Below are 22,538 nucleotides of genomic sequence, written 5' to 3' on the forward strand. Positions count from 1 at the left end.
CCTCCGTGCAGATGGCTGCTTGGTTAGAGGTCGTTTCAGCCTTGGTGCTGCCATGGGGGTCAACGGACCTTTTGAGGCTGGCTGGGGACTCATTGTCGCTCTCCAGGTGCTTCCCGTCCCTCCACGCAGGCGGCTGCCTCATTGGAGGTCTAGACGGAGCCGTTTCGGCGCCGCCCCTGGGTTACCTCAGCTACAGTCAAGCCCCGGTCCCTGGCACCGTGTGATGAGACGGAGGCCTGTCCGTCCCCTGTGGTGTTGGATAACGATGACGCCCTGCTCTAGGTTGCGGACTCTACCGCACTGGACAGGCGTCAGGTGGTGGATTTGTCCTCGGACATCCTCTCTTCCCCAGAGGTTGGGTGCCTGCTGGTGTCGTCCTTACTGGAGACAGGCCGCCGTGTCGTGGCTTTTTTCCCGATGTTGTCGAATGACGGATGCGTGCCGTCGCCACGGCTTTTCCCGGAGGAACCACAAGTTCCCCACTCTTTGGCGTCTCTTTCTCCCTTTCGGGCCTGGCCCTTTCCCACTCCGGTTGGCTTCAGAGACGGACGCCTTAGCTTACAGCCGTTGCCCACGGAGGAGCTGCTTTTTCCACCGCGGGGCCCTACGGAGGCGGATGAGGGTTCCAGTGCTGTGGGAATTTTGCACATGGAAGATCCGGCGGCCCATTTCCCCGCAGACCATCTTTTGGAGGTTCTTCACCAGGGCTCTGGTGGGAGGGAGCTGCTGCTCCCTTTTGAAGGTTCGCTCCATTCTTCGCTGACGGGGACATGGGGGCGTCCCGCCATGGGGGATCCGGTGCCCCAACCTTTTGCACTGGCACCTTCTGGCGCTGCTTGACCCAGCGTGTCTTTCCCTTCAACCTTCTGCCAGTGGCCCCTTCTACGGACCGCCTTTCCTTCTCTGCCGTCGCTGTTGGCTCCACCCTCCCGGGAGGCCCGCTGGCTTGACTCCTGGGGCCGCAATATGTTTGCCTCCACCAGTGTGGCTCTGTGGGCCCTTAACACCTTATGTGTCCTGGCTAGGGCCACGTCTTGTTTGTGGGACTCGGCCAAGTCCCTTGGGTCTGCAGCTTCGCAGGAGGGTGCTGGTGTGAACTTGCGACACCTTGCGCTAGATGGGCGGTAGCTGGTGGCGTTTATTCTCCGCTCTGGATATATCAGAAGTGCTGGGTCGTGCCATGGCCTCTTCAGTTGCCCTTCGGCATCATGCTTGGCTTCAGGACAGTGTGTTCTCAGAGAATGTGCGGGAGCGGCTGGTGGATCTCACTTTTGACTGCACCCTATTGTTCCACGCTCCGGCGGAATCCTCCTCCTCCACCTCAGTGACCTGTGGGTTGGTTTCGATCTTGTGAGCTCTTCTTTGGTTGGGGCGAGTCGCCGCCATTGTGTGATCTATGTGCTTCATATGCCTGAGAGCTCTCCTTGTTGCGTGGTTTGTTGAAAGTTGTTCACACCAGGTTGGCACTGAGATTAGGCCTCCTGTTCTTCTCTTGGCTGCTTGATAAGCCTTTGGCGGGGCCTTTTTCCCCGTTGCTCTTTCAGTTGTCCTCTGCTGCGGAAGTTTCTTCCTAAGAGGTTTCCCATGTTGGGACTAACATACCCTATGTGGTGTACTGGTAGCTGTTATATAGCTTGCTATATGCTGGGGAATTGTGGTCGCCTTCGGGCCTCTGCCCTCCATGGTGCTTATGTACTTGCAGGTGCAATTTCCTTGTGCTGAATGTGATTGCCTGGGTGGCACCCCGAGTTGTCCTTCTCTGGGGGTTGCTGCGCGGTTCGTTAGGTCTGGCCTCCTGTCTGCGGCCTGGCGTCGTGTCTCTTATCTGCTCCCTTTGGGTCATGTGTGCCTACCCCTCTTTGTGGTGCGTCCGGGCCTTCTTCACCCTCATGTTCGCTGGCTTGGGGGTTGGAAAGGTTCTTGTGTTCCTCCTCTTTTTGGGACGCAGCCTACCGAGCTTCCTGGGTAACCCGGGCTGTTCTTTCTTCTACCTCCCTGTCTCCTTGGAGCCTCTGGATTGCTTTTCTTCCTCTTCCTTGCCTTGGCCTTGGATGGCGGTTCTATAGCCCTGTAAGGACATGGAGTGCTTCAGCCTCCCTTTGCCTTGCCTTGTTTCCTTGGTTGAATGGTATGGGCTTCCTCTTTTCTCCTTTTCTTCTTCCCCCGCCCCCCCCCCCCCCGTGAGATCGGTGGCGTTCTGCTATGGGGGTTCCCTTTGCCTGCTGGGACGAGGATCCTCGCCTTGTCCGTTGGCCTGGTCCCCTGTGGGGCCCTCTGTTATAACCAGGTCGGTGGGGTCCTTTTGCAGACGCTCCTTCCCCGTAGTTATGGTTAGGGTATCTATTCTACGTTAAGGAATCTGCGGCTAGTAGTCTCAATCAGATGTACGAGTTAATTACCTTCGGTAATGATGTATCTGGTAGAGACGATTCTAGTCGCATATTCCTTCACGGTCCGCCCTTCCTCCCTGTTCTGTGATGGCCTTTGGTTTGGTCTTCTGCATTCGCCTCTCGGTGGGTGGCTGTATCTTCTGTGAGTGCATTCTTTCGCTCTTTTGACAGGATGATTTGTTTTGTTCTTGCTCCTTCCTCCTCTTGACTCTTTGGAGGATAGAGTTATATGTTCTCCTATGCCCCTCTGCTCTGGTCCAGATTAGGTGCTTGCCTTCACTTTCTTCCCTTCCCTCCCTCTTCCCTTGGTTACTGAGAGTTCTGGTCCCTCTGCTGCATTCTGGGTTGGGGTCATCTCACCGTGCCTTTGCTCCTTGTGGGGGTTGCCGCACTTTGTGCTGGGATTCCCCTGGAGGTTTGTCGTTCCTGTTTGTATTGAGACCAGTTTCCCCTTCATTGTTCCTGGTTGGGGTTGTAGTCCTGCTGTATTTTGTCGTGACAATTTTGCATGTGTTTCTTGTCTCCAGAGGGGGCTGTCTACATCCTGGCAGGGTGCTCGTTCAGGGCTGTCCTCTGTTCTTTTTATTTCCCAGCCTTTGGCTACTGCAGTGTTACTACTGCTTCTTATGGTGTTGTTCGCCACCATTCTTTTTCTGCTCTTTTGCACAGTGTTCCCGTAATCCCACAGTTTTGTCTGATGGCTCCACGTTGTGGCGCGTAAAAGTTCTCATCAGAAAACTGACATATGCGCTCCGGGGTGGGACTTATGTGACCTCGCTGACGTCACGTACGCGAACGACACCTGGGCGGAGTCGCGTGATTCCGTCCCCCCGGCGCGCAGGGATGCTGGGCAAAAAAATTCCGGATCCAGTCTAACGCCTGGGGATAATTCTACGTTAAGGAATCTGTGGCTAGAATCGTCTCTACCAGATACATTATTACCAAAGGTAAGTAACTCGTACTTTACAGCCACCATGGGGGCTTCTTGGCTGTTGACATGAAAAAACACAGATTTCAGCATAACTGAATACTCAATTCTTTACAGTTAGCACATAATAGACTGGTTTTTAACCAACACTGCTGTGTCTTACTTTTTTGTAAAAATTCAGTTTCAGCGTGTTTGAATTTGAGTCAAATCACCAACAGAACTCAACCCCCTGTGTCTGCCTGAATGTTCCTTCAGTTTTTTTTATCAGCTCTAGGTGCATTAAGAAAATATTCTGATGGATACTTCTAATCGCAGATTCCTCACCTTTAGGATATTCCCCAGGTACCAGACTTGATCCACAAGCTTTTTTAGCAGTGCTCCTGGCTTTAATGGTTTTGTATGGCTCAGTAGTGGCTCCGTACCAACCTGGAAATGACAGAGTGGAGCAGCATTTAAGAGCCACAGATGCGCACCAGCGTAATTTCCTTTTTTTTCTCCAGATCCCTTCAGCCAGGGATCTTGAGCTCTCCTTCCACTTTAGTTGGCATTTTAATGAGTCCTTAAAAAGAAACCGAGTGTGCTAGAGAACGATGTCCCCTCTTAGAACTACAGGTTTTGAACTATACCGCAACTGTAGAAGACAGTTGTCGATCACGGCCCATCACAACATATCTCTGGTGTTTGGGCTCAAGTATGACCTCATGCACCCGGTGGCTATCTGGACCAAGAAGCAAAGCTATATGTTTCTGAACACATGAAGAAGTTGTGAGTTTTGTGTTAAGTCCTACTCCCACTCAAAGTAGAGGGCACTGACTGTCGAAGTTCAAACATAAACACAAGAAAGCGAAGCAGGACTCTACCCTATCCTTCCACTCTCTGTCTTAGGAGAATGCGGAACAGTGTCACTGTATCAGTCGGTCCTCCTCCAGGTTCTCCAGTTGCGGAGAAGATTTCCCAGTTGTGCCCCTAATTTTTCATGCCATTGGCGATGCCACAACAGATCGAAGACTTTTAGGAGGCCATGTTGCAGATATTTGGCACTCTTCCCTCTCCCTCTGGCGTTTCTTTAGGGCCTAAGGATTCACAGGGGCCCTAAGTCACATTATCTCTGGTGGATCTGTCCTCTGCACTGTCTGGCCTCCTTCGACTCGTCACAAGCACCGTATTGGATCCAGTACAGATTTGCACCCTGACTCCATGACCTGCGTTAGTACCTCCCTTATCGACACCAATGCCACAAGTGACCGAGGAGGATCTGGTTCTTGTTCCAATGTCTGACCCTGAACAGACTTCAGCAAGATCCTTTCTGATGTTGCACTACAAAATTACTAAATCTCTACCAGTTACCATACAACCTGATTATAATCCTGTGTCCCCACTAGTAAGGATGTGCCCTCAGAGGCCCCATTGTGTTTTTTACTCTGATTCTTACCAAAGCTTGCCACCACCCACAGATGATGATGGGGACAGTTTACCCCCGATGTTGATGTTGACAGTTGTAACCTGGACTTACGAGAGTTCAGTTAGCTTGATACTTCCCCTGATACAGGTTTGAACTCAGCAGTTGGACTTTCATTGGAAAAAAGTGCTTTATTTGCAGTGATAATTCCACAAGGTGTTTGGCCTACAACTGTATATATTGTTACACTATATATATATACACTGTTCCTTGTATATATTGTATAATATGCAACAGCCCGACCCATGAGAAAGGCTCTATCATCGACCTCATCATCTCCAAAGAGGAATCTATCCAACTCGATTCTATCCAACCCTGTGACTGGTCTGATCATCATATTGTCACATTCTTCATCAACGAAAAAGTCAAACTTAACACGGTTCAATCACTCAAGCCCAAAGTCTGGAAAAGAGACCTGAAAAAACTCAACCCAAACTCTCTACCCCCCCAACAGCTGCAATCTTTTACTTCCTCCTACTGGCGTTACGGATGTCCAATCCTTGACGGATCACTATCTTAACGCTATGACCTCTATAGTCAATGAAGCTGCACCTATGCAGCTAAAAAGAGCATCCACAAAAATGTCCAATCCTTGGTACGACGGGAGTCTCAATGAATGGCAGAGCGCACCTGGAGATCAGCTCCCTCCGCACTGCACTTAAAAACGCTGAAGAAAAAGAGAAATGCCTACTTCAGGAAAATAAAACGCTCAAAATCAGATTTTTTCAGCCGTCAGCTCGACCAAGCCAAAAATCGTCAGAGAAAGCTGTTTGAGGTAATCAGATCACAATCCAAGGAACAACCCCAACAACTCAGCAATGGGGGCGAAGCACCCTCCTGTGAAGACTTCGCCTCTTTCTTTATCCAAAAAACCGACAACATAAGGAACGATCTCCTCATTGACGTAAGTCTCTACCCCAAACCCCTCTGCACAGCACCCACTGAACCAAAAAACAATGCTACATGGTCATCCTTTGTCACCTACTCGGAAGAAGAAATTGGTAGACTGCTCAGCACCGTACAACCAGCCAATCACCTCACGGACCCCCTTCCTGCCAACGCTGTCAAAGACCTTACCCCGTCGCTCCTCCCACTCTGGACTAAAATTATCAACAGTTCACTTCAACAAGGGACCATCCCTGACTCCCTCAAAGTTGGACAAGTCACACCTCTACTAAAGAAACCTACAGCCGACCCCTCTGATCTAAATAATTACCGTCCCATTACCAATATTCCGACTCTTGCCAAATTGTTGGAAAAATGCGCACAAAACTCAATTGACTAAACACATTAATCAGTTTGATCTACTCAACCCTCATCAATCAGGATTCAGAGCGGACCACAGTACAGAAACTGCTATGACTCACATAATTGACGACGCCCTCCAAATCCTAGATCAAAACGATACCTGCCTCCTTATCCTTCTTGATCTCTCTTCTGCATTTGACAGCGTCAAACACGAGAACTTACTCGATCTATTAAAGACAAGAATGGGTATATCTGGAACTGTACTCAAGTGGTTCACGTCCTTTCTACACAACAGATCGCAGAAATTCAAGAGTAACAACTTGATGTCTGCTCCAATACCGGTATCGCTAGGCGTCCCACAAGGATCCTCCCTATCCCCAACTTTGTTTAACCTAGTTATGGAACCTCTCACCACCTTGCTACAAGCATCCAATGTTCAGTTCCACATGTACGCCGATGACACCCAACTTTATCTCAAACTACAATCACCCAAAGACATTATGCTCTTGAATTCAACGATTAGAAGCACCCAATCATGGCTGGCCGCTAATCATCTTAAACTCAATGCTCTTAAAACAGAGTTCCTCTTGATCTCCCCTCCTGCGAAGATCACTTCCACTCAAATCTGGCTTAAACACCTAACCGCACTCAATGTTCATCCCACCATCGTGGACTCGGCAAAATCGCTAGGCATAACACTTGACACCAACCTCAACATGCAGGAACACATCAACAAAGCAACTAAGGGGGCGAACTTCCAGATCAATACATTAAGGAAACTCAAACCCTTCCTTCCAGCCAAAGATTTCCAAACTGCTGTACAAGCTCTAGTCATCCCTCGAATAGATTACGGCAGTATCGCCCTATGCGGTCTCCCCCTAACTACTACGGCGCCCATAAGAGCTTCTCTAAACGCCGCAGCGAGACTCATCACCGGATCAAAAAAACACTCACACATTTCCCCTGACCTGAAAGCCCTGAACTGGCTGCCTTTTGAAGCCAGAATACATCTGAAAATCGCCTGCATGACGCACAAGGCTGTCCACCTGAGCTCACCCGGATACCTCGCCCAGAAGCTGACGATTTCTGGAGGCTCCAGAAACACTAGAGGCACAAACAATCTCTTGCTAAAGCCCCAAAGATTCCGCAAGGAAAAAACGTACAAACGCTCCTTCTCAGGAATGGCACCAAGGATCTGGAACTCACTCCCCCCTGAAATAAGGCTCATCACCTCTACCATACTTTTTAAGAGAGAAGTAAAAGCTATCCTCATGGCTAAATACACTTAATTATTATTGGGGATGTTATTTACAGACGCTGTACCATTCAGTTCCAATGATCTTTTTTTGCATTCTGTATTAATCGTGTTATTGACCTGCCTGTGGGTTTACGCTATCAATTATTTGTACTTGTATCATTGTTGATGTATCTGGCTGACTATGCTCCCACATGTACCTCCCCCACCCCAATTGTCATTTAATCACACGTTGTTCCTTTCGGCTGTGAAGCGCTCTGATATCTGCAAAGATCTTGTTCGCGCTATATAAAACTTTCAAAATAAAATAAATAAATAAACTGCCCTCTACTAAAGTTATAACAAATGTGGAAATCTACAGCGTGGTCCAGCTGCATCTATGTCCTCCCGCCTATTCAATGATTACCTGGTCAAAGCCCTGTTCTTGCCACGTGGCAAATATTCTAAAGGTAAGGAGTCTGCATTTAGGTAGAGTATTCACCAGAAAGAGAGAGACTGAACGTAACTTGTTTATTTTTTAGATAATCAAGGGTTTATATTGATGCTGATGTCCATGTTCTTCTTTCTGTTCGTTTGGTTCATCAGGGAGTTAGATTTGCTTGTCTAAACCAATCAAACAACAGAAAGAAACTGTCAATTGACTCTATATGATTAGCTGCATGTGTTGTGTATTTTTACTGGGTACCCAGGCAGTCTTTTTACTTGGAAAACTTTTTTTGTCACCAAGACGGATCAGAAATACTTATGAATTAAAAAAAAAGACTGCTTACTGTTCTGGTCCTTGTGTTTATGAGAAACCATATTTTACGGAGAAGGAATGTTAGATTGCATCTCCCATCACCAGGCTTGTACCTTTTGTAGGAACTTGACGCACAAGTTCCACTAGTGGGAAAATCTGCTAGTGCTTTTATTCTTGTGAAGAAGTTTGTTTCAATAAGTAACATGAATATCTTTGTCCTCCTGTGGATCCTTAGTCCCTCATCTTTGTGGATTACCTCAGAATATCACTTGTACACCAGTAGTGAAGATTGTTTTTGTTACACTTTATAGCAAAGTTGCTGTCACACCCAGTAGAAAAAGTGATACTAAGGCAGGATTGTGTTAACTCTGGTGGCCCCTGCTACCCAAGTGTATGAAATGCTTTACAATGAGGAGATAATACAATAATCCGAGAAAGATGGAAGAGGGCAATTGTTTACACTAGAACCAAGGATATATGCAGGTTAAGTAACTTAATTTTGTTTCCTGCTAGTTACAAAATAAGAAAAGGCTGTTATGAGTTGCTGCTTACATTCCTTTGATTACTTGTGTTTCTCTTTGTGTCATTAATGAGCAACTTGTTGACAGAATCAATTTTCTGTTTTTAAGGGACCACTTGAAGTTGCCCAGGTTTTTCTTTCTGAAATTCCCAATGATCCGAAACTTTTCAGGCATCATAATAAGCTACGACTCTGTTTCAAAGACTTCACGAAAAGGTACGCTTTCTTTAACAATATTGCCATTGTTGAATTAATTCTACTTATTGCAGGTTTTTTCAGCAGTACACCTATCATTCTGTAAATTGTTTGCAAAGATGGCCATAGGGCAGTTATAAAGAGTCCAGGGGTCTAATGTTTTAACTGCATGTTGTTCAAATCTCCAGCCTGGCCAAAGTCTACGGCTGTGTAAGTAAAAAGTAGCATTTTACAATGAACAAAAATGCTCTGAGTGTAGCACTCTTCAATAGAAATGCTATTTTTGAGTCTGAGGAAGATTCAGACATGCTTTGCTGCCTTATATGTTCTAGCAAGGCATTATATGGTTACTGTCTGTGCAGGGTAAGATGATATCTATTTACAAACTGGAATGTCCATGGCCTATCGCTTGTGGAGACACACCCGTGTCTCCAAAAGAAACCCACATATTTGTTAAAGCAAAATACCCCATCAAAGAAAATTGCACACATTTCCCCGTTTAACGAAAAACAATGTATTGAGGCAAACTACATGATCGTTCAGTACCAAACGCATTTAAGGGAAAGGTGTGTGCCAATGTGAAATGTATTATGTATTATGACTGCAATGTAAATGTTCATGGTTCAGCCAGATCATTATGCACCTTTTACAAACGTATGTCTTTCAGGATGAGAAAAATGTGTCTATTTGCACTGGTTAGTGCTACATTTTCAGGTTGCAGGCCCTGTTCTTTCTCTGATCAAAGTATCAAATTAAATTCTTGAAACATACAGGCTATGCCATTTTAGTGTCAATGGTTGCTTTACCTTAACCGCATGCGCGCTAGCGGAATTCTGCTCCTGTGCTGAGTTTTTTAAAACCGCACTTTACATGACGAGCTGGGCTCGTCATGAGCGTGCGAGGAGGCTACCTCATGACGAGCCCAGCTCGTCATGAGCGTCGAAGGGGTTAAGATACTTGCAAGTTGATGGTATTTGTAAGGAAATTTACCAAAACTGTTGAAATATCAGGACATTTTAGAAGTGGTGCTTTTTTGTCCCTTAAAAACATCACTGCTTAAACATCTAGCCCGTACAGTAGCTACATTTGTTTTCTTGGCTCTGTGATGGAGAAGGATTTCACTGTTTTGTGTATTGGGTTTCAGTTCAAATGGAGCAGTTATCCCACAAAGAGTATAAATAACTGGCTGCAGGAACCAAAATGCCGAGGATAGCAGATGTTCTGTTGCACGCCTTTGACCTGCATTGGTCTCATCCTTAAACACCTACTATTTGCTACTGAAGGTCAATAGGAAAGGCAAGGGTTAGTAATTACATAACTTAAGCATGTCTGTTAGACATTACATTAGAGGTAACAGCATAAGTGGCCTTCTAGCGACATCTTTCAGGTAATCCATAGGCATAGTCACTTGTTTGACACCACTTACTTCTCTAAGTATTTCTATCTGGATCCAAGGCCGTTGAGCAGCTTGCCCCTCGAACATTTCTCATTAGGCTCACTCATAACCTTCTAGACATTACCAATGTATCTCCAGCTACAACAATAGCTCTACTAAGAAATGAGTTCTCAGTTATTGGGGACAGAAGAGCCATACACAAAAATATGAAGATGTTTCCTTTATGGTAACACCAGAACACTCTATTAATAGGTGTGCTCTTTTTTGCAAACTCCTATGTACATACTTATAATTGAATTAGGTAGTGCTAAAGTTACCAGCTGGTCTACCATTAAGAAGTTGAAACATGAATCAAAGTTACAAATGGGGGTGTAGGTACCCTCATGGATGGATGCACTTGAGTCACAGTGGCTATGCATTGTTTTCATTCTATCAATTCTGTAGAAGATTTCTATTGTGGTATATGAGCAACAATCCCCCGTGGTTGCCTTTAGATGAGACCTACTGCCCTAAGAGTACTAGATCAACCATAAAGGTTACTTTTGATTAGCCCCCAAGTGTAAGGTCTTGCACTAGCAATATATTACTATTGTGCATTTATACTTTTAATGTGCTTTCTGAGCTACAGCTACATCTCCAACAAATATTGCTTTAAAGTATTGCCTGTTGTCTTTACTTAACATAAAACGTTTTAAAATTATTGCTACTTTGAGCTTATTGTGCTGACTTATCATACCATGCTTGGCCCATTATATTCAGCCAACTTTTCTTATTCTGTCCATCTAACTTGCGCTTCTTTCGTTTGATCCTTCCTATCATTAGAAACCTAGTCGAAAATATGGACTTTTCTACTTTCAGCTTATCCACTTGTTGCCTTCTTTTTACGTCTGTGTTATCCAATACCTTTTGATTTTACTAAAATTATTAGTATAATATACTTTCTTTTATGTGGAAATTTGGTAATAGGATTATTGGATTAATTAAAAGTGTAATAGAAGTACAAAAAAATAAAATAGTGGTGAATTGCCACGAATTTAGTACCTTTGACCAAGAAAAAAGCATGTTGAAACTAAGTTGTGGTAATCTTTAAAATTAGTAACAAGCACTTATAAGATGCAATGCCTTTCTCTCAAATGTAGGCAACTTCTTTGTCCATTGTGTCGCATTAGGACACTCAGGGCAGGGGAACACAAGTGAACTATATGCAGGGGACATTCCTTTCTCTACAGTCTGGTGGAAGTTTTTCCTTTAACACTAAATGTGTAGTTGTAAATGTGTAATTTGACATTGGCCTTCCCCTTCCAGTTAAGGGAACTACCCACTTGCATTTTTACACTTGCAAACCACCTGAATCAATCCATTCGGTATTGCTGCAATCAACGGTCCCACATGTACCAGCATACACATAGCAGTGTACTCCTTGTCTGCCCAGTGCAGTTTTACATATACAGTGATTGATATGTTGTTCTAAACTCGAACGTTAAGTAACCAAAAACTCCTGACAAATATTCTTTAGCCAATAGTGGCAAATATACCCAAGACTAAAATTAGGTTTTGAAAGAGTTTTGTGTTGTCTGAAATAAATCACTACCCATTAATAACTATTCTATTGGGAAAAATGTATGAGAGGCTCTATTTGGTGGTAACTTATTTTGTTTTGTTCTCACAAAGTTAAAAAGAGAAAACCTTTTTAGGTTGAGCCTACCAGAAAGTGAAGCTGTCTGGTAGAAAAATAATTATTGTCAGATTACCAATGTCTTATAGTGGACTTAAAGCTCATCCATTGCTTCCCATTGGTTTGCTTTATTGTCACTCTAGTTTTCTTGCTTCTTGCTCAGTGCCTTTCCTTGTTCTTCTTGTATTTGTCCTTCCCCTGGGACATAGCCTCTTCACCATCCTTTTGCTTGGATGACTTGTATCCTTCCACAGCTCACGTTTCGGGAAGTTAGTTTTTTTTCCTTAAGCACTCCATGAGAGTGTGTGTGTTTTCCTTCTCTCGCCGTCTGGAGGCTTCATGTTTTCTACCTTTCTTCATTGTGTGCTTCTCCCCCACTCTGTGGTGTTCTCTCCTTCATTTGCTACTCGCTCTTTCATATGCTTCCCCTCCCACTCGTGTTGCTTGCTCTCTTGTATGCTCCCCTCCCCACGTTGCTCTCTTTCCAACATGTTCTGTGTTTCCCATCCTCCCCACTCCCAGCTTTTGTTTCATTTAAAACTACCCCCGCCTCATCTGTTTTTTGGTTTTTTTTAAGACCCGACAGCCGGGCTGTTCCATTATGTTGCATTTATTTTTTTTAATTGTTCAATCCAAAGGATATTTTCAAACTTGTATTGGTAAGTAAACAAAATAAATGGTGATAATGTCATTCCCTAGGTGCATATCTGTGTGGTAACGTATATGCATGTGCGCATTGGGGATGTCTTTCTTCTCACGCTCATTTGCTTGAATTTTATATAGTGGCTTTCCCCTTCAATATGTGTCCATCTCCTGGAAGATAGCTTCTTTGCCATCCTTTTGATTGGATAATTAGTATTTGCAAAGTCGATGAGTCTGAAAATGAGACCTATTGGATTTGCCAGTGCCTGATGTTTTAGGCAGTGGTTTGTCTTTTGCATCAGCTTTATGAGCCCTACAATAATTTAGTAATAAAAAGGAAACAAAGTTATGCAGAGAGATGTGTAACGTGATACAAACAGTGCTTACAATTTGCTGACTATAGTCATAGATGTCGATAGACTGGTCACTTTTAATAAGAGGCTGTTAGGCCCTTGTTGTAATGATAGTAGTCAAATGCTGCCATGTCCGATGCCATTAGAGCTGTTCTGTGATAGTGATGTTCCTCACTTCACCAGTGCTGAATACATTGGCAGTCTGTTTGTCATGCCATGGTTATAATGTGTGTTCATTTGTGATGTAACCTTAGATGCACTATGGCCTGAGCATGTAATTACATTTCTAAAGCTATCCTGTTGCCTGCTGCAAGACAAAGTCTCATATGGTTTCTCTTCTAGGTGTGAAGATGCACTGCGTAAAAACAAGAGTCTGATCGGTCCCGATCAAAAGGAATACCAGCGTGAACTTGAGCGCAACTACCATCGTCTCAAAGAAGCTCTTCAACCACTGATCAATAGGAAAATACCACAACTATATAAAATTATCCTGCCCGTTACATGTCACAGGTGACACATTATTTTACAAGACCTTCTTTTCTGCTGTAAATGAGGGGTTTAGTGTGTGTATTGGTTACGGTGGGAAATATCCCTCCTGTGCATACAGATTATTCCAGAAATGCTGAATACGTATGTAAAAATATTGTTTCCACAAAGTACCTTGTAGTTTTTGAAGTGTAGATGATATATTCTCTGTGATACTATAGCCTCTGACTAACTGGGGGAATAAGCCTCAAACTTCTCAAATTACGCTTGAAAGCTCACTTCTCAGCGTTAGTTGCACGCCTAACTAAAGGATTGTGCACAACTGATGTCGTTTGAGAGGTCAAAGTCTGGTTGGTGTAAGACCAACAAACACAGAGATTTATGGGTAATCATCAACATTTTGCTGAAACTCTGCCAACTAATATTATTGTATATTTACTCCTCTGATGGACAGGAATTAATGTTTTTTGGGGTATGTGAATGGGGAACAAGTGTGCCAATACTTTATATAGTCTAATATATAGCTCTATTTAAGCTTCTATGTCTGGTATTTGAAAACCCTGCAGGGAAGTGGACCAGACTATCTGAAAAATGTTTACAGCCATATACTCCCACCCGGCTACTTAGATCCAGTGGCCAGATATTACTGTGCCCCAAACAGATAAACAAAGCTAGACTGGGGGGTCATTCTTTTTCTTTCTTGGCCCCCACCACTGGAATTGCTCCTGCACTAACTTAATTCAGTTCAGGAAACTTCTCAAAACCTGGCTGTTTAATCTCTAACTGGACATTGTTTTGTTAATCCTTGTTTAATACTGCGGCGCCGAGAGATCCCCTCGGGGATGATACGTTGCGCTTAACAATTGATAATAATCTTTTGCCTGTGGAGAAACAGAAAAATACATTCAGATTTGTGTATACCATTTTCATGTGCAGAAATATAAATCTAAAATTTCCGCATTGCAAAATGGTTGCATGTTAGAGTACTTCTGGGAATCTGAGAGGGTCTCTGCTTAGCAGGTGTCAGAAATATACGGAGAATTCCTAGGAAGTCCTCTATTTGGTTCACACGTAAGCATATGTGAGTATATTATCACCTTCTCAAACATTTTTCTGCAAATCAGAGGTCTATCTGAAGGGGAATAATGCTGAAATGAAAAGCACACTAATACCAAGGTTACAAAATATTTTACTACGTCAACATGGTTGTTAGCCACATGAGTCAATAGGAAATTGGTGTCAGTTTTCTAGAAATATTAATACATGATTGCAATATGTTTTAGAAAGTCAGATGCTTGCAGGTCGTCCGTCTTGACTCTGCCCTTTATCCTTTCATTGTATATAAAAGGAGAATGTGCTGTATCAGTGCATGAAAGCCCTCATTCACACAACACCACAAAGGCTGACAGCATACCAAAAAACACTTCTTAGCCTACTAAACAGGGTGTCATCAGGGCAGCACAAAAATCATACAGTAGACTTGAAAATGGGGTGCAGCGTCATCCAAAAACACGAAATATCCAAATCCAAATCTTCCTTAAATGTTTAATAGAGTCACGTCCTCCATATAAACGTAAGTTGGACCATGATTGATCAAGAACTAAGTTTTCATACAAAAGAGTCCAGAAATGAGGGCCAGTTGATCCAGTGCTGAATTGGCATTGTGGATACGCTGCAAGTGCCGGAAGGAAGCTGTGCCATACACGGCCCACGTTATAATGAACTTCTCTCTGATTTGAGGGAGTTCACAATGTCGGAATAAGGATCAACTGGCCCTTATTTCTGGACTCTTTTCTACGAACACTTAGTTCTTGATCACACATGGTCCAACTTACGTCTATATGGAGAACGTGACTCTATTAAACATTTAAGGCAGGATTTATATTTGAATATTTGTCATTTTTGGATGATGCTGCACCCCATTTTAAAGTCTACTGTATGATTTTTGTGTCGCCCTGATGAAGCCCTGTTAAGGGTGAAACGCGTTGGCTGCGTATTTGTTGAATTAAGAATAATAAAGAGGAATACAGATACAATACTGAAAACTCAATAACTTCTTTCTTATTTATGCTCAACTGCTATGGTTGCCTCTCTATTTTTGATATTGTGTGTCATATTGTGTGGTCTATTAGCAGTGGACCATTGAGGTGGGCACCATTATTCCTTGTTGATTTGCGTGACTAATTGGGCTGTGCAGCCTCCATCCCTTGGCTGCTTGCTGCGATTATAGTTCTGAAACTACCCAATTCACTTTAGCTTACCGCCAGCTGCGCACTGTCGAACATTTAGAGGCTAGATATGTTTTTACCTCTTCAAGTGGGAAAGCGTCACATCAGGCAGATGGGTGCTTCAAATTGTCCAATGCTTTAATGCCCTAATGCAGGGCATTTCCATCCCTCCTAGCATGCCGTCTACATCACAACTGCTTCCAGAATACCTCTTATCCATTCTCCGGCAAGAACTTATCGGGCACTTGGAAAAGAGAGCCATCAATAGGGTACCAGCAGCAGAGACTCGGACTTACTGCTACTCCAGCTATTTTCTGGTGCCAAAGAAGGACGAAGGGCTTTGTTCTGTTCTAGACCTCCTCCCCCAGAACTTCTTCCTCAAGAAGGACAAGTTCAAGATTCTCACCTTGACCCAAGTTCTGTGTGCCCTGGATTCAGGTGACTGGATGGTGACACTTGATTTGCAGCATGCCTGCTTCTTCATCGCTGTCCTGCAATCCCACAGCCATTTCCTGCGGATTCAGGTAGGCCTCAAGCACTTCCAGTTCTTTATCCCCCTTTTTGGCCTCACCTATGCCCCTCAGGTGTTCACGAAAGTGATGGTAGTGGTCAGTGCCCATCTGAGCCTTCCCATACCTCAATGCCTGTTAGCTAAAGGTGGGCTTCCCTCAAACCACCATGAACCACCCCCAGGCAACAGCCAACCTGTTCACATTCCTTGGATTTACAATCAACATGCCAATGTGTCACCTGATTTCATCACTGAGACTCCCTTTCTTTGGAGGCGTCCTAGACTCTGTGCTTTTCCAAGTCTTTTATCAGATTCCTTCCAGGTGTGGGAGGAGACTGTAAACTGTCTGGAGTGGTGGTTGCTGGACCACTGTTAGACTGGAGGCAGACTTATCTCCTTACCCACCCAGAACTAAAAGTTGTGACTGATGCATCGTTGTGGGGTTGTTGAGGCCATCTGGAAGAATTGGAGATCAGAGGACTCTGATCTCCAGCAGAAACCTGCCTCCACATCAACCTGCTGGAGTTGCAAGCGATTCTGTTAGTACTAAAAGCTTTCCTCCCATCCATCAGAGGGGAACAAGTGCAGGTCCTTACGGACATCGCCAGCGCCATGTGGTATTGCAGCATGCATGGCAAGGTGAGGTCTTGGGCCCTGTCCAAAAGGCTTTACACCTCTGGAACTGGCTGGGTTGTCAGTTCATCTCTTTGGTACATTACCTGGTAGGATCTTTAAATGTCAGGTCAGACAAACTCAGCTGCTGCTGCCTAGCGGATAACAAACGTCAGCTCCATTCTGAGGTAGTCCAGGGTGTCCTTCAACAATGGGGAGAGCCCTGTCTTGATCTTTTCACCACCACAGTGATCGAGCAAATGTCCAAGCTTTTGCGCATTGGCATTCCCTAGGCAATTCTCCTTCGAAGATGCTTTTCAGTTAGACTGGAGCTCAAGGTTCCTGAGTGGTTTCCTACCTCTACCTCTCCTGCCCAAAATTCTGAGAAAGATGAGGAACGATCAAGCCCACGTTATCTTAGTGGCTCTGATTTGGACCTGGAGAGTGTAGTACCCAGAATAGCTATGAGCATTTGTCCTTCAATCCGACTGCCTCCTCAGAAGGATCTCCTGTTGCAGCAGCATGGCAAGGTCCTGCATCCAAACCTGTACAACTTATAACTTCATGCTTGGAGATTGAGTGGCGACAGTTGGCTACTTTTGACTTACCCCCAGATGTAGAGAATCTTATTCTAGCAGCCAGGCTTTAGGCATATTCACCCCTTACAAGACCAGTTCCCGCATCTCCTATTTTCTTTGACTTTAGCCCAACAAGACCTTGCTGTGGCAACAGCTAAGGGTTGTCATCCTTATCAACTTTTCTACAACAGTTTGATCAGCAATCTTTAAGTCACCTCTTGTGATGCAAATTTTGAAAGGGCTGGTGCATATGTTCCCACTAAAACCCTATGTGAAGTTTTAGTGGGACCTCAATCCAGTTCTTATGTTACTAATGTGCACTCCGTTTGAGCCTATGCACAGCTGATCTCCGAGATTGCTCTCATTGAAGACAGTATACTTCACTGCAATCAAGTCAGTTCGTCGCACGAGTGCTTTCTATTCGCCAATCCTACATGGCTTGTTCCCAGACAAATTGGTGGTAAGAACCAAAGTGGCATTCCTCTCGAAATTTGTAACACCTTTCCTTATTGAACGGTCTATTACTCTTCCACCATTCTTCATTCCCCCTCATCCGTTCAAGAGAAAGAGAGACTCCATCCCCTAGACCTTAAGAAAGCTCTGAGTTTTTACATCTTTCGCACCAAGTATCACCCTAGGGACGATCAGCTCTTTGTGGGTTGCTCAGGGGTGAACAAAGAAAGAGCAGTGCAGAAACAGGTAGCTTGTTCTTTCTATAAAGATCTGCTATGTTTTGGCCAGGAAACAGCCTCTGGACGGCCTGCAAGCTCATTCCACCAGAGCCAAAACTACTACCACCGCACTGGTACGCAGAGAGCCTGTTTTGGACATCTGCCCGGTTACGATGTGGGTGTCATGCCAAAGGTTCACGACACACTACTGCCTAGATAACCAGCCCTGGCAGGAGGGACATTTTTCCCTTTTGGTCCTGCAGGACTTTATAGTCTAAGCCATCCACAGACCCACCACCTGAGGAGGTACTACTTTAGCATCTATTCACTTGGTGAAGAATCTGCGGTTAGAAGTATCCATCAGAAGAACAAGCTACTTACCTTGAATAACGCTCTATCAAACCACAGATACCTCACCCACTCACATCCACGTTCCAGGTAATAGACCCTTCAGGCCAATACTGGAAATATTGTGATCCCGACGTCACTTCCACGGCAGGACGTATCCGACTCGGTGCTACACGCCGTCCCCTACCAGCACGTGAGACAGTTGCTGAGAAAAATCTCCAGATCCAGTCTAGCGCTTGGGGGTAATCACAAGGTGTGGAATCTGCAGTTAGAGTATCCACCAGAAAGAGTATTACCAAAGGTAAGTAGCTTGTTAATTTGTCCTAAGATTGGGGGAGCAGTTAAACAAGAACCAGGAATTGAAGTGATCATTTCTTGAAGTAAATGTATTAAAAATGCTCAGACATGACATCACAAATTGCTATAATGTAGCAGCAAGTTGTGATATCAGTGAACACTTACTACATTAAGTAAAATTCCTGGGAAAGGGCTTGGGCCCATACGCCTATCAACTATTAGAGACAATTGACCCTGGTACCATAACCTATAAACATCTTCATAAAAGACATATTTTTTTGATAAATAATTCTAACCACACATTCCTCACCTTTTGAATCTGGACTTTTTTCTACAATAGTTCCCAGTCACTGGAAGTTGCCACCCAGGTACTCTGTGACACATTCATGCTGCCTCCAGAAGTGACAACATAAATCAATATATAGGTGCGATCCGTGCCTACTAAAGTCAGTTCGCACTTAACAAATGTGTCCCCCAAAATGAAACTGTGTGCTATGGAAATGTCTTCCCCAGAGATGAAAGATTTTCAATTGTGCCAGGCCTCCAGTCAGGCTTCTGTTGGTGAGATTTTCCCCCAGCACTGACTGATACCACTTGCATTTTGTCTGCCCACCACCAGTGGAAGGCAGCACCTCAACACTTTTATCGCAGGCTGCACCATGTCCAGCCAGTTTGGTACCAGCTATGGCTCCAGGGGTGCTGGTTTCAGATCTGATCCTGATCCGAATTTCTAATTAGGAATCCAGTTCATCTAGCTCTTGGCTTGTGTTGTGCTATGAGATCACTAAGGTACTACCCATTGCTTAGGAGGACACTCCTTCGGTGCCTCTCCCTCAAACCACTATTACGAACAGCTGGATGCAATTTTCAGCTCTATCTGTGTTGCCATTCAGCATCTCGAACATGATCTGCACAATGATAATGACAGTTGATCTCCCAGTTTGATACTAGGCTATAGCTTGACCATCCAAATGCTAGTCGTCTAGATACTTCACCTGAAATGGATACTCACTCCTGAAGCGGATACTCACTCCTGAACCCCCCTTCCAAGGAGAGCACCTCTCTCACAGTGTTGGTTCGCAGGGCTCTGGCAGTCTTGGAGTTGCGCTTGCCTACTGCGGAGATTAAAGCAAATTTGCGCAATGGAGTTTTACTAGCAAGCCTTTCCACTTCTGTACATTTGCTGTCTTTTAATGAGGCTCTGACTAAAGCTTGCATTGCATCTTGGGCCAAGCCTTTCTCACCTTCTCCTGTGATCCTAGATGTCTTAGGCCGGTCTCCTTGACACAATTTCCATCTTCTTAGAGCCTAGTCGCACAGCCATCCGCCAATAAGGTAAACCCAAAACCTTTCCTACTGCTCCCCCAGACCGGGGATCAATAGGCATTGATGCTCTTGGAAATAAAATATTCATGTCTGCCAGTTTGGCTAATGAATCCCTGAATGCTGTGTGTCTTCTGGCATATTGCATGCCTGCTGTGACATGGTGAACGAGATTATGTACCCTTTCTACTAGAAAAGTTTCAGAATACCTTTACATAGACTGTGCTTTATGGCAACAATGCAGCTAAGTATATCTTATGATCTGGGGGGGCGTGGACAAGATAGCGGCCACATTGGACTCTCTCTGAATGTGCTCCGCTCAGACCTAGCAATTATCCCGTCCCATCGTGGTTTACTATCCTGACAAGATGCCTAAGAAGTTAAGTGCTAATAGCATAGTTTCTTGGAATATGTGGGCATTGGTTCGCTGTACAAGAGGCATAGGGTGTTAGCTCAATTGCATAGGCACTGTGCACATATTACATTTTAGCAAGAGACTCATCTTACTGCCCCTGAGGCTTGCAAACTACAAAAAAGAGGAGGGCAATTCTTTCATACATCAGATTATGCTTTTGCGAGGGGGGCTGCGATAAGACTGTGCTGGCGTCCCCTTTGCAGTTTCAGATACTAGAAGTGATACACAGGGTACCTACATGCTGCTGAAAGGTGATTATGTGGGGATGCATATATACACCCAACACGGAACAGGATGTATTCCTCGCCCATTGGTCATCAGTATTGATGGATTGGACATTATATCTGTGGGCGTTGGGTGGAGATTTTGACGCACTTCTTGATACAACCTTAGATTGCTCACATCCCCCTTTGCCTGGTGCAACAGGTTAGGGCATTAAGACAATGGGTGGAGGGTTGGAGGCTTTCAGAAGTATGGCGCAGCCCCAATTTAGGAATGAGGGAATACTCAATTTATTCTCATCCCTGTACAAACCACACCTGCCTAGATCAATTAATCTGCTCTTTACATCTTCAATCTAGCATTACACATGCCACGTATCTGGGAAAGACAATATCAGATCACAATCCACAAGAAGTTTCATTCTCGTGGGGCTGAGTGCCAGCCCTAGTTCCCACCTGGTGTCTGTAACCAACACTGTTAGAGAATGCGGCGTTCAGAGAGAGAGATTTGCCACCACCATTGATACCTTTTCCTACACAAATATGGCTACGGCCTCCTCTCCTCTAGTGGAGTGGGAGGCATTCTAAGTGGTGGTCAGAGGAACATCTATTAATACTATGGTAGGTGCTAGGAGAGAAGACGTTCAGGAGCTCACACAACTAGAGAGCAGGTTGGGCCCGTTGGAGCAGGCAGCAGTCAAGAATGCCGTAACAACAGATAGGCTACAATGCATGAGGCCAAAATTACCCACGCGGAATGTCTTGAACATCTCCATGTCATTGATCACAGGGCATACATCCAGAGAACACATACCGACGCTGATAAATCTGGAGCACTTTTGGCTTTTTTGATCCAGCCAGACTCCTCACCCACACCTATTCTATCAGTAAACACTTTGACTCAAGGACCCGTTGAGACACAACTAGGAATCAATATCCCCTTTCGGTATCTTTATACACTGCTCCAATGTCCCCTGACCCGGTGGATGTAATTTCTTGTTTCTACCAGGTGGCATTACCCAGGGTGCCTGCGGATGATCGGGAGGCCCTTAGCGCTCCCATCTCAGCAGGTGAGATATGAGGGGCTAATAGAGAGCTCAACCGAAATAAAACTCTGGGGGTCAGACGGGATTCCAGTAGAATTCTAATCCACCTATATGACGAGATTGGTACCTGAGCTAGAAAAATTATACAATGCTTCCCTGAAGGAGAACTCCCTTCCCCTCACTACCAAGGAGGCGTTGGTGACCTCACTGCTAAAACCCGGAAAATCGCCTGAGGAGCTAACCTCGAACAGATCTCTGTCATTAAACACTGAATATAAAATCTTAGTAAAATCCTTGCACGCAGGTTGCTTCCGCTGCTCCTAAGGTTAATACACATGGACCACTGAGATTTCGTTCCTCTGCACAGTACCTCTCTAAATATCCATTGTTTGTTTCACATAATGGATGCTGTTCGGAGGCGATAGGCGCGTTTGCTGGCTGCCTATCCCTGGATATCCGCCAGGCCCGTGACACCCTAGGATGTAACTTATGATAGCAGCAATATACGGAAAACCCCACCTATATTTAGTGGGTGAAACTGTTGTATATAAGCTGCCAGAACAGGACTTCTACCAGGACTCGCATGGGACTCCACAGGACTGCCCCCTTTTGCCGCTCCTGTTTGTGTTGGCCATTGAACCCATTGCGTCAGGAGTCTGGGAAGTGGGGGATGCCTATAGGCTGTACTCTACATTCCATATCATTTTGTGCTGACGACATGGTCCTGTATCTAAAGAACCTTCATATGACACTAGATGGGGGAAGCCTAGTTACTAGCTACGCTTGAGGAGCTTTCCGGTCTCCAAGTAAACACAGATAAATCATGTGCATTCTCCTTTGCTGCCACCTATATGGAGACTGCACTGCTGTTGGGGGACTATACATATACAGATGGCGCCACAAACGTTTCGCTTCCTGGGCATCCATATCTATCGTGAAGCACAGGGACTCTTGAAGGGTAACTTCATTCATACAATTAACTCACTAAGGTCCCAGATAGGT

The 22,538-nt window shown here is 44.8% G+C and overlaps 1 protein-coding gene across 12 annotated transcripts in view; it reads left to right on the forward strand.

Annotated features, from left to right (window-relative positions):
- The window catches only part of DOCK7 (dedicator of cytokinesis 7), an 870,736-nt gene that overhangs the window by 842,570 nt on the left and 5,628 nt on the right, over nucleotides 1-22,538 (forward strand). For all 12 annotated transcript variants that reach the window (XM_078669468.1, XM_078669501.1, XM_078669509.1 and 9 more), the window contains 2 exons: nucleotides 8,649-8,755; nucleotides 13,143-13,310. In XM_078669468.1, coding sequence (XP_078525594.1) covers nucleotides 8,649-8,755; nucleotides 13,143-13,310 — 275 coding nt within the window. The remainder of the gene's footprint in view (nucleotides 1-8,648; nucleotides 8,756-13,142; nucleotides 13,311-22,538) is intronic.

Source organism: Lissotriton helveticus, chromosome 1_2, assembly GCF_964261635.1.
Source record: "Lissotriton helveticus chromosome 1_2, aLisHel1.1, whole genome shotgun sequence".
In the NCBI taxonomy this organism is placed as follows: domain Eukaryota; kingdom Metazoa; phylum Chordata; class Amphibia; order Caudata; family Salamandridae; genus Lissotriton; species Lissotriton helveticus.